General features: G+C 40.3%; 2 protein-coding genes across 3 annotated transcripts; both read right to left on the minus strand.

Annotated features, from left to right (window-relative positions):
* Positions 1-400: 400 nt before the first annotated feature.
* Positions 401-4,713, minus strand: tmem238l (transmembrane protein 238 like). The gene has a single exon (XM_088091106.1). It carries the CDS (start codon positions 4,574-4,576, stop codon positions 4,100-4,102), a length of 477 nt encoding a protein of 158 aa, XP_087947232.1. The 5' UTR covers positions 4,577-4,713; the 3' UTR covers positions 401-4,099.
* A 1,476-nt stretch (positions 4,714-6,189) lies between these two features.
* On the minus strand, positions 6,190-9,112 carry pirt (phosphoinositide interacting regulator of transient receptor potential channels). 2 transcript variants are annotated; one of them, XM_088091107.1, is made up of 2 exons: positions 8,781-9,112; positions 6,190-7,622 (listed from the first exon to the last, which is right to left on the minus strand). In XM_088091107.1, exon 2 carries the CDS (start codon positions 7,604-7,606, stop codon positions 7,199-7,201), a length of 408 nt encoding a protein of 135 aa, XP_087947233.1. In that variant the 5' UTR covers positions 7,607-7,622; positions 8,781-9,112; the 3' UTR covers positions 6,190-7,198. The 2 variants fall into 2 exon arrangements, with proteins under 2 accessions (XP_087947233.1, XP_087947234.1); XM_088091108.1 differs by lacking the exon at positions 8,781-9,112 and adding an exon at positions 8,534-8,657.
* Positions 9,113-11,651: the final 2,539 nt, after the last annotated feature.

Here is an 11,651-nt window from a genome sequence, read left to right on the forward strand (position 1 = left end):
CCCATTACGCCTCTTCTCCATTTCCTCTCTCAGGGGCAGGAACCAAATGGACACATTAATAACACTCTCCATGTCTGAGGGAGCTAATGGTGCCTTGAGTGCTGATTAAGGCTGGGAAGAATTGGGCGTGGAGGAGGAGGATTAGTTTCATTCTCCTCTCTGGCTGTTGTGGGGAACAAACTCAGGCACAGCTTTTTTTTAAGGAGGGAAACTGCTAATTGGCAAAGCTTTGTAAAAGTACATGTCTTTCTACATAGCTCAGTAGTTTTGTGTGTCAGAGTGATGTTTATTCATCCTGTTGGACTCTGCAGTGGGTGGATCTTAGTAAAATAATGCAGAGCAAAAAGCCACAGTGCCTGTTTGGCCGGTTTTGATCGAGGAGCACAAAGAACACCACAACTGTCATTTAAAAGCATGTTTAGTTATCAGTTTCAAAGATTTTGCATCTTACATGAACATGCATTGGCATATTGAAACATAAATATCATAATGTATACAGGTGATCATAATGACATGAATAAGGTGGTGCATTTAAAAAAAAAGTTTCCTCCCTGTAAAAGTGCTGAGTACATTTTCCAGCTCCAACAAAGTCCAGGAATCTCTCCTGTCCATAAACAACATGACAAGTTGTTTTCACCCCGAAGTCAAAGGGTGGAATAGAGTTTTATTTATCTCCCGGGATTAGTCAAATGTGTTCCTGGTCGTGCCTGGATTTGGTTTTATCACACATCCTTCACTGAGGCAAAACCTCAAGGAGAGCTTCACAAATTCATGATTTCTGATGAAGCTTCAATCCTGTCCTGTCAGCCCTCTTCGCCTCCTCTTCATCACATTGCTGGGTCGAAGTATCTCTTCCAAGTCTGGCCTCGCTCATGCTGCAGTCACAGAATGTCTTGCTTGGTGAGGTTGAGCTCCTCCTCAGACACAGTGAGGTTCCCCATGTACCAGAATATCCAGAAGACCAGGCTGAGGAAGATCAGCAAAGGTCCGGACAGCACGAAAAAGTCCCAGAAACTCAATGGTGCAAAAATGCCGATGAAGAAGAGGCATAGGCCGACAACGTCAAAAATCACAGCCAGCGCCAAGAAGAGGCTGGTGCATTTCCTCTCCTTCATGGCGGCGCCGGGTGAGACGGACAGGTGGATGTCGTGTGAAGATCTGACAGGAGTGAGAGCAAGTGTTCCCAGAAAGGTGCTTTCCTGTCTTGTGAATCATTGTGTTTCACTCTCAGCACGCCTTACATTTCATTCATAGCACAAGACTTGTTGGGAAGGCTGGTATCCAACCACAACAATGGGTTGTGCTGCTCATTAACAGCAGCTGAAAGCTATTCAGTCCATCTTCATTCCTTTGCAGGGCTGACTTGTTTTGCACTTTGATGTGACACATCAAGCCCATTGTCTGCACCAAAGATTTATGCACATATATTTAGTAATCAGCCGCCATTGAGCTCGTTTTTGCACAGCGATAAGCCTTGCTATAATTAATCGGGGCCCCCCTGATCTTTTTGTTTGGTTAATGACGCCAAAGTGATTCGGGGGGCTTCATCAGTGTGTTGCATCTTTTATCAGATGCTTCAAAGCTTCCTCTCCACTTCACCCCCACTGAGTTCAGATTTACCTCGGGAATAAATTCACCCTTTATATTGAACTTTGGGAGCATCTGTGCAGGGTGGACACACTGCATTCAAGCCTTCCCTAAATATTTAGTAATCCACAGTTCATGCATCTCAACAATAATGACACCTGTTTTGAAGTGACTGTCACAAAGAGGAAATACACGTAATGGAAACTTCTCTGTGAGCAGCTTGTTTGACCAGTCAAGCTGCCACTATTTGTCTCTGCTTTGCGGCTTTGACTCAGCGTCCTGCCTGCCATCGCAGGTGTACACAGCAGAGTGGAATTATGTTTTATTGACTGTAACATTGTCAGGAGTTTGTTTAAAGTGCTTTGGGCTGTCAGTCACTCTTTCGATGTTAGAGGCCATTTCAGATGCAATAAACAAAAAGCTGGCAGGGCCGGGCTTTTGCATAAGGTGTGCCATGATTGTGACTCCAATTTGTGGCTTAGCCGCTCAGGCGACTTTTTCCAAAATGTGATTAGTAGATATGCTATACATCTAAGGTCATCTACAGTTATTACCTGTTATTACGCATGGTCCCTTGTCAAGCATGGTCATCTGTTGAGGATTTTCACGTTTGTTTAACTAAAGCCACAACATTGAGACAAACCAGTCTGACCAGTGTTTGTGTTGCTTTCACAGCGACTCAAAGGGCAAACATGACTTGACTTTTCTCTGTCTGTCAGCAGCTACAATGTGTAAGAAATATACTAAATGTATGAAAAATAATCAAAATAAATCTAACATAATGGAGGACAACCAACAAAGGATCATATGACCCTGTTGGATGAGCACAACAGCGTTTCTGAGAGGGCAAACTATAGTTTGGTAGGCTGACGTGAGCAGGGCCAGAGTTACATTTAAGGGCATTGAGGTCATATTTTGTATTTTCTTTGTAAAGGGGCTGTTAAGGGAACAATTACTTTACCAAGTACTTTAAAAACATACACAGTTGTCATCTCATTTCAGTATTTTGTAGATTCAATATATATATCAATGTTCTTTTGGATGAAAAAAAAATAGATTTAGTTCTTAGTCCTGCAGCAGGGCCGGATTAACCTTCCAGAGAGCCTTGGGTCAAAAAAGAGCTGCTGACACCCACTGACTACCTATTTCTCCCATTCTCTGTGCATGGATTTAGAAATTAGTTTAGGTTGAACGCACCATGTAAGCAAAACATAAACTAAACCTGATTTCAAACTGTTCAGAACAGTTTAACCAAAAATAAATTGTTGCAGGACCTGAAAAGTTAGTCCCCAGCTGGACCACAAAAATATAAACAAAGAAACAAAAAGAGAGGTTTTCCCTGTCCTAAAGTGCGAACTGTGACGACATCAGTGGGTGTGTCACTGCAGGTTGGAAAAAGAGGATGTCAAAGAAGGAGAAGTCAAGTAAAAAAAAAAAAGAAAAAAAAAAGTGTGCAATGGTCTCATCAATATTTTGTTCACGTTTTTAGATAAACACAAGTATCTGTAATAACAGGGCAAAAGTGTGAGGGTAATCAATGTGATCCATGATTCTGCTACTACTGTTTACCACTGCTGTGCACTGTGCAACACCCTCTTTTGATTACCTTGTTTACAATGGCTCCACTCAAAACTGGTGTAAACGCAGGTGCGTTTGCTTGATATCACCAAGGTTCCAAGAATTCTGAACAGAACCAGTTAAAGAACCAGAGCTAATATGGTGGAACAGGGATATACGAGTCTAGAGGCCCAGGAAGTTACTTTGGTAATCTGGTTAGTAATCCAGCCTTGCCTATTCTGCAGGAAGCTTTGAAATGATTAAGACCTTGATGGTTTGAAATAAAATATGGCCTACATGAACTATAACCAGACAGTTCAATTAATAAAATAAAATTCTAAAAAAGAAATGGTACAACTTTTGGTCCACACTTCAAAATAAGAAGTTTTTTGAAAAAAAAAAAAAGATCGTAATTACAGGGAAACTTAATCCTTGTTGTGTGCAGTTTTCGTGTACATTGGACCTACTATGTACTGACTAAAACACTCTATAAGTTAGGCTACAAGCACAAATAATTGGAAATGACTAAGTGAGAGAGCACCAACTGAACAGCAGAGTCTTCCCAGGAAACTTACAGAGCTGTAAAATAAAGTGTTACTATAAAAAATGAAAGCAATTAACAATTTAAAAACATCCCAAAAACAAAAACCTTCTTTTAGTGTCAGATCCAAATGATCTGAGGGGGGCGGGGATGCATGGATGTGCCTCGTATCCCAGTATTTCTAAAACCTTGGCTACGGCCCTGAATATTAACATTTTAACATTATGTCAGAGTGTATTTTAATCAATTTAATTTTGACTGAGAAAGCTGCCCACAGCCATATCATTATTTGCAGTAAATCCTTCATAAAGTTCCTGCTACACCTAATATGATATGTATCAAATCCACATTAACATGGCCACATTTAAGAGTATTTTTTAGATAAAAGTAACCAGTCATGGCATCAGGTGAAGTTCAGATCTTTTCTTCTTGTCCTATGTCCACTTTCTTCTCCACATCAGGGGAGTCCAGATCAAACCCTTTATTATCGTAGGCTGTGGATTTGCCCCATGTCACCTTGCCGGCTTTGTGTGCAGGTGATCCCACCTGGCTGCAGTCATCACTCTCGGCATATTTCCCGCGTGCCTCCCCTTTCAGCTTCTGGCTTAACCTCTCGGATAGTTTCCGTGCCAGCTGCACGATGCTGCTCTTCTTCTTCAAGCCGTCGTCCTCCGACACCTGGATGTTCCCCAGGTACCACATGAGCCAGAAGCCCAGGCTGATGAAGATGATCAGAGAGCCCGTGTAGATCAAGAAGTCGCCATAAAAACGGCCGCCGATGCGCAGGTTGGCGAATATACCGACGAAAAGAAGAACCAAACCGATAACATCAAACACCACGGCGAGGAAAAATAGAGTCACACATCCTCCTAAACACTTAATCGGATCCATGGTGGAAACATTACAGCCGTTTTAAGCTTGCATAACGGGAGGATGCTTCATTCTTTGTACCTGAGCTGCAGCAGCGCACCTGTAGTGAAACGCCCCACCTCTAAAGTGAAGATAAACAAGACATTTCCCCAGGCTTATACCGGGTACACACACCACTTAAACACACACGCACCGACAAACGTTTCCAGTAGGCTGTTTTTTTCTTTAGTGTGTCCCTTAAAAACACATTAAAAATTCAGGTAAAAAGTCCACAATCATGTGGACAGAATGCAAAAGATGTACTTGCTTTTTTAACATGTCATTTGACATTCAAATTGATATCCAGGTGCACAGAGTTAAGCAATGCAATGACTCAGCCTTTTTCTGAATGTGCAGCATGCAGGCCTTCAGAGAATGGTATTATAAAGCACTTTCTAGCCCTATTTGATAATTGGTAACTTGGGCCTGAAATATATATATATGTTTTCCACTTTTAAGATTTTCTTTCAGTTCTTCCAATTCTGTGTTTAACAACAAACAAAGGTGGGCCACAGTGTGTTGATATTATGGAGGCTACATTTTGTTATTTTGAAAACAAACAAAGAAAAACAAACATTTGTACTGTCAGCGGATTTCTCTCTATATTTGCATTGTATTAGGGCTGTATCATTGGAGCATCATTGTCGATTCAGTTGTTGATTATATTCTCAATCACAATGAAATGTCATCAAATAGTATGAATGTTCATTACAACTTTAAAGCCAAGTTGACATATTCAGATGTCATCTTTATATCTGACCAAAGGTATTCAGTTTGATATCTAAGAAAAAAACTGACAAATTCACATTTTCGAATCTGGTACATATTTGTATCATTATTGACAAAGTGACTTAAGGGGTTAATCAATGATTTTATCAGTTGCTGATTAATTTTCTGTAAATGGTCTATGGTCTTTGCAAAAGCTGAGTTTCCTCCCACACCTACTGAGCAAATACAGGTCAAGACTGCAGCCTGAGGTTGATATGGTCATCTGTCCGACAACCTCAATCCCCCTGTGTTAATATTCAGTGCAATTTTATACAATAATATGAGGTAGGGTGTCCCTGCCTTGTCTCAGCCAAGGTGTCCCTGGCCTGACAAACATTGAAGACACCTGTTCAAAGCTGTTTAATGGCCAGAAAGAGTTCTGATGGTGTCTTCTAAGGAAACTTCCTTGAGACCCACAGAACGTGCTGCTTGTGTCATCGGATCAGACATCTCAGTTAGTACTTAACATAACTTCATTTCATCTGGAGGGTTCTCAAATGTATTATAGTAGACTCTAAATGGCCACCAATAAGCAAAAACCAAAAGTGAAATATAATGAAACTAGCTTAACTTCATAAGTTAAATATCAACTAATTAAAATGGTATTTCTAAAATTAGTATTAAAATGTATTCTCCCCATTAAAGATGTTAAATATACTTTTAGGGGTATTTTTAGATAAAAGTACCCATTCATGGCATCAGGTGAAGTTCAGATCTCTATCTTTTCTTCTTGTCCTATGTCTACTTGATTTTTTATTTGGACTACTTGGGAGCAGCGGAAACAAGCTGTAAACACACTGACATATGAACACCTTTTTAATCGATAACAGTTTCCTAAACACACATCTGGCAGATATGGAGCAACATTTGCATTATTTTAGGATCATGTTTGTGTCTACCTCAGAATTTTAAGTCCAGTATTAAATCTCCCTTTAGCTCTGTTTATATCCCACTAAAACATTTCTCCCTTTAGCTGGTAAATGCTAATTTATGATTGAGCTTGTCAAAATTTAATTATGCAACAATAGTTAATTTAGCAATTATGTTTTGTTGTCTTTCATATTCATGCCAAAAAAGCATATTACAATATGAAATACAAGTTGTCATGTGATCATTCCATATTGATTATAGCTGCTTTAAATATAAACTGCTCAGCTGCTCCAGGTCCAAGTCTAATTTTACATTCATTTTCAATAGCAATGAATATTTCATGCCCATTATGATAGACGCTGGCTCTGAAGGGGTTAATTAACATTTCATGCCACATCATATTTAAATTCTATGAAAATGTGCTTTAGGTCACAGTAGTCAAATGTTTGTCCTTTACATTCATTTGAGGATAAATGCATGCATATTCAAAGTGACTTAGCTCCACAATGAGGACGTCAGTGGATGCAGGAAGACACAGTAAAGCGGGAACTAACAATTATAAGCTCTCACAACCTTTAATTATTCATGAATTGGCATATACTGTACCACACAGCATTAGGAAATCCCCCTTGTCCACTTTTCCTGCATGAATATTCATGAGGACAGTTTGCTTTCTTGTATCCGTCTTGCTAAATTGTGTGTGAAAGTGTGAATAATTGCATTTCATGCAGCGCATTGTTGTCCTTGTGCTCTCACCTTTTTTTTTCCACAGCCGTGGTTATTAATGCAAATGTTGCCATGCACACTCGAGACTGAGATAAGCGCTTAGTTTTGTCAATCCTGGAGAAATAAACATAAATGCCACCACATGGAGTCTTTTAGATTCTCCCATGCTGAAAAGGTTAATTTCAATCCAGTTTGCTCTTCAAGTTTCTCATTTGGACTCCAAAACATGAAGTTTTGTCATCACAGGTTAAATGCTGGAGGCCTGTAGTAATTGAGGGGCTTCTTCATGTTTGTCTGCTTCCTGTTCTCTTTGGTAATCGGGATCAGAACCACACCCACCACAAAAACCATCAGCCCGATGGACAACAGGGCTGGCCCCAGGATATTGGTCACCTTGCTGCAGTGGCCGGCGAAGTACAGCCCGCTGATGATGATGCCACATGCCAGGAAGCTGCCCCCGGTGGACATGAGGTGGATGGCGAACCAGAATTCCTCACACTTGCTGCGAGTTGCCTCGGTGGTCCAGATGGACTCGCTGTGGGACAAACTGAACACGGTGCTCTCTGTGCGGCTCGGTGGCGTCAGCTGGTCCCTGGACTGGGAGAGGGTGCACTCTCCCAGGGGGATGTTCTCTGGGCTGCCTTGCATGGCCTCCTGGATGAATCTGTGGATGTAATGTGGGATAAGAATTGATCTGTGAGAGAGGACTCGTCTCTCTGATGTCTCTTTTTATAATACAGAATGACTAATATAGCAAAATCATTACTTTCTGTATATAATTACCATAAAACTTGAAATAAAAGCCTAGTCCCATTTAGGAGCCCAGTGTGGCTACACATTTTGACACTTAGAGGCCTGGTCTGGTTACCAAGCAGTTTATTTTAATAGAAGTTCTTTGGGTGTATAAAACAGGTTGTTGGCTACCCACAGGAGATAATGTAAGTTAGCTGCTTAGATCAGGTATACAAATACCGGTATATATATGTTTAAACTTTTGTCATCATGGATATTCTGCATACATGATTGATTAGTGGAAGATGTAAGATTCTACAATTCTGTCATTCAGTTTCTTTTTACTGAAACCATGAGCACCAAAGAAGACAGTAGACTGGCATAATAAACAAGACAGATGCAAGGACTTTGATTGTATTTCCAATTCTGAGCAACAGCTGAGCAATAATTTTGTGTGAGAGGAATTAAAAGCCCATCCCACATAGAAACCTGTCCCTGATAAGCCTGTTAAGTTCAATGGTTTAAGCAAATATAACCTGGACTATTAATTGAAGTTTTATGATAAGTCACAAAAATGCAGATAACTGTAAACAGGGAGCCACTTTGAGGGAGCACTTGAATAGTACTGATGTTAAAATTTGCAGTCATTTATTGTTAGAATTGTTGACTTTCCCCAAAGCAACACTATGGAGCCCAACCCTAACCCTCCTTTTCTATCCAATAAATCCAGGGCTTCGTGTGTTAGTTTTTCCGAAGCACCTTGCTCCAACATAAATTGTTTCTATTTCGACTGGAAAACAGTTCAAACCAGGCAAACAGAAGTAAACACACACAATTACCCACCTTTAAATCTGGATCAAGTTTCTTAGTGTGTATTTTTGAAGAATCAACAATCAGTTTAAATCCCTTAACCATCAAGAAAACATCCAGAAATCTGAAGGAGATGCTGACAAAAATTTCCGCCCACCGTCCGACCAAAGAAAGCAGTAAAATGCACTGCTCCACATTACCACTCAACAACCATCCACCCACCCTCCTATGCTATCTCCACCTCCTCAGGAGAATTCTGTGACCACCACCATCCCCTTACCATCATCTGCCATCGCAGGCGTTCATTCCTGATGCTGCATTCAGGGCGAGGAGCTTGCCTTCTGGTCCCCAGAGGATATCCATAGACCCCCCCAAACCACTCAGGCCGACGCTTCCGTTGGTCTGTAAAAATAATTTCAAAAACTTTTTCTAACAGCTCAGATGTTTCTTTTTGTTAAAAAAGGCTGAGAGGAGCAGACAATGATAGAGGAAAAGATCTGCTTCAATTGGCGGGTACTCTTTCCACACACAAAGAGGAGCAGGGCAGGGCAGCAACGAGGAAATGGCTCTCTGTTATAGCCAGATTGATGTAGCAAGCAATCACCCATACAGAGACTTTCCAATACAGCCTGATATGTTGGCACGGTATTGATCCCAAAGTAGCCTGGAGCAATTATCTGCAAGTTGTAGTTTTGTCCGCTGGACATGAGATCAATGAAATCTGTGTAGCATAATTAACCCTGAGAAAATGGAGGAAGTCATATAGAATTTTTGGTCAGATTTAGGACTTTTTTTCTGCCATCTTGTTATCTAAAACGTCCTGCCTCGGATTCACGGGAGGGGGGACACAAGAGGGATGCTTCTGCAATATGACACTTGTGCTTCCATTAAACAGCCCCGATATCACATTTGTGTCTGTGTTTGCTTTGTGGGCTTGTTTGGGAAGACACAAGTGTCAGTGTGCCGTCATTGATCTGAACATGATCTCACTCTTTAACACTATTACAGTCCACAGCAAGCTCCTGAGCTTTAAAATGGCTTCTCAGCACTGCTACGTGTACTTACTTAGCAAACAGCGAAGCTCTTGCGTGCAGTCATTAAATTACTGCTATTTAAAACACATAACTGTAGCATCCTGTTGTGCAACACTGATATGCTGAAACCTGTCAGTGCATGCAATGAGCCACTCAATCCAACAGAGGACAGTACAAGCATATGTCTTGGCATGTGGGCACACAGTTGACTCAGTTTAGTTGTATCATCAACTTTTAGTGAAATATTTCATAGCAGGATTAGTTAATTAATCGGTTAATTCAGTATTTTTGTAATTACCATTGTCTGCAGTTCACTCTGACGTGCCTTATGGATCAAAGACTTTTATTTTGCAGCCATATGTGAGAAATTAATTAACCATTCCATGTAATGTGCTACAGTATCTTATGATTATGATGTGCCTAATTCTCTTTAATGATCCATTTAAGTGGGTTGCATCCCATTCACTTGATCATAGTCATTTGAGGGTATTTTACACTATGCTGAGTAAGCCTGCTAAAGGACTAGGTGGAGCTGGTGACCTCCAAATAACTAGGTGTTTGATCAAGATTAAAACATGACATGTGAGCAGTACATCAGGAAAAACACCTTTAAACCCATTTTAGTAACGTGCAAGATGGTGTTTTTGTAGTAAAAGATTTGATTGATATGGGAACTTGACGAAGGATAAAGCAATTTGTCAATTAACGGAGCACTGGATGGACAGAAATTTATGTAAAAAGCCAAAATTTTCTATGTTATATCCACTTGTGAGGATTGATACTTTTATTTCTATTATAGAATAGAATTAATGGCATAATTTATTCAAGTCATCATGTATTATCATCTACTGAATGGGCAGGACACACAAAATATTTTATTTTCAAATATCACAGTTACAAAAAAAGTGTAATGCCAATAAAATGTAGTCTCATGTTTCTCAGATGTATAGTGAACAAGAACTTATCATATCACTAGTGGATTTTTTGACTTATTGGTGTTATAAAGTTAAAAGTTGAGCCAATATATTGGTAAACAGACATACAGGTATCAGTCTAATCCTATTTGATAATACAAACACAGAGGGTTGCCAGGGATTAGAGCTAATAAGCCTCGTCTTGAGTCAGCACGCTGAGTTTGTTGGTTTGGCAGAGGGTTTAGGACTGGATTCAAATGAACTGTGGACTTTGAGGTGCAGCGCGCACACCCTCCAGTTAAAGCCACCAGAACTAAGATGCTCTAACAACTCCAACCCTTGCGGTTTTTGCGAGGCTGTGGATTAAACAGAAATACTTTTTGGCCAAATGAAGCCTCGCATAGAGCCTCGTTAACTCCTGAGCAAATATCAATAAAATCCGTGCAGCAACTCATCTGCTGATGCTATTCATCCATCTGCAGACAAATCGCATATTAACGCATGGAGACCTTTTCTGTACAGGTGACCTTGGGAAACTAATTAATCTGCTTTGCATATTTACAGCTTTTTGTTGAGTAATCCCTGGGGGGAAGGCATGCAAACAACCGTAGCATAAAGGTTCGTTCACCCATGGAAATGCAGAGTGTGTGTGATATTCATAATTCTCTCTTAGCCATCACTTTTACTCTAAATGGAAAACATGAATACTTTTACTCTTCTCAGTATCAGTAGTCTGTTTTGTGTTTAGTTGGTTAGTTAACAGTGGTATGCACTTTCCACTTTCCCTTAACTTGCCAACACCTACTGTTTTTAGCAACTTTCTATTTTTACCTGATTTGATGATAATTACATTAGAGGCATCATCTTCTTTTTAAAGGGCATGCACCACAAATATAGGTAATGTCAAACTGAGGTATTCACTGTGACGTCACCCTGAGGTGTCAGTCCAAAATACTGTATGTCACACTTACATATGTAAAGGACACAAAACCAAGGCAATGACCAGACCATCCTGTTCTCAACGAAAAAGCTACAGCATAGGCTGACTGTGCAAGCAGCTTAAGTTTACTGTCAGGTAGCGCCCTCTAGTGGCTATAAGAATTATTACAGGAGCAGAGAAGGAAATGACGCTCAGTAGCATAAAAAGCCTGTAAGTCTGTGTAATGTTGAAAAAATCTGGAAGAACTCTGCTTATACATGACA

Source organism: Plectropomus leopardus, chromosome 18 (assembly GCF_026936395.1).
Source record: "Plectropomus leopardus strain MGB_pleo_1.0 chromosome 18, ASM2693639v1, whole genome shotgun sequence".
Lineage (NCBI taxonomy): Eukaryota > Metazoa > Chordata > Actinopteri > Perciformes > Serranidae > Plectropomus > Plectropomus leopardus.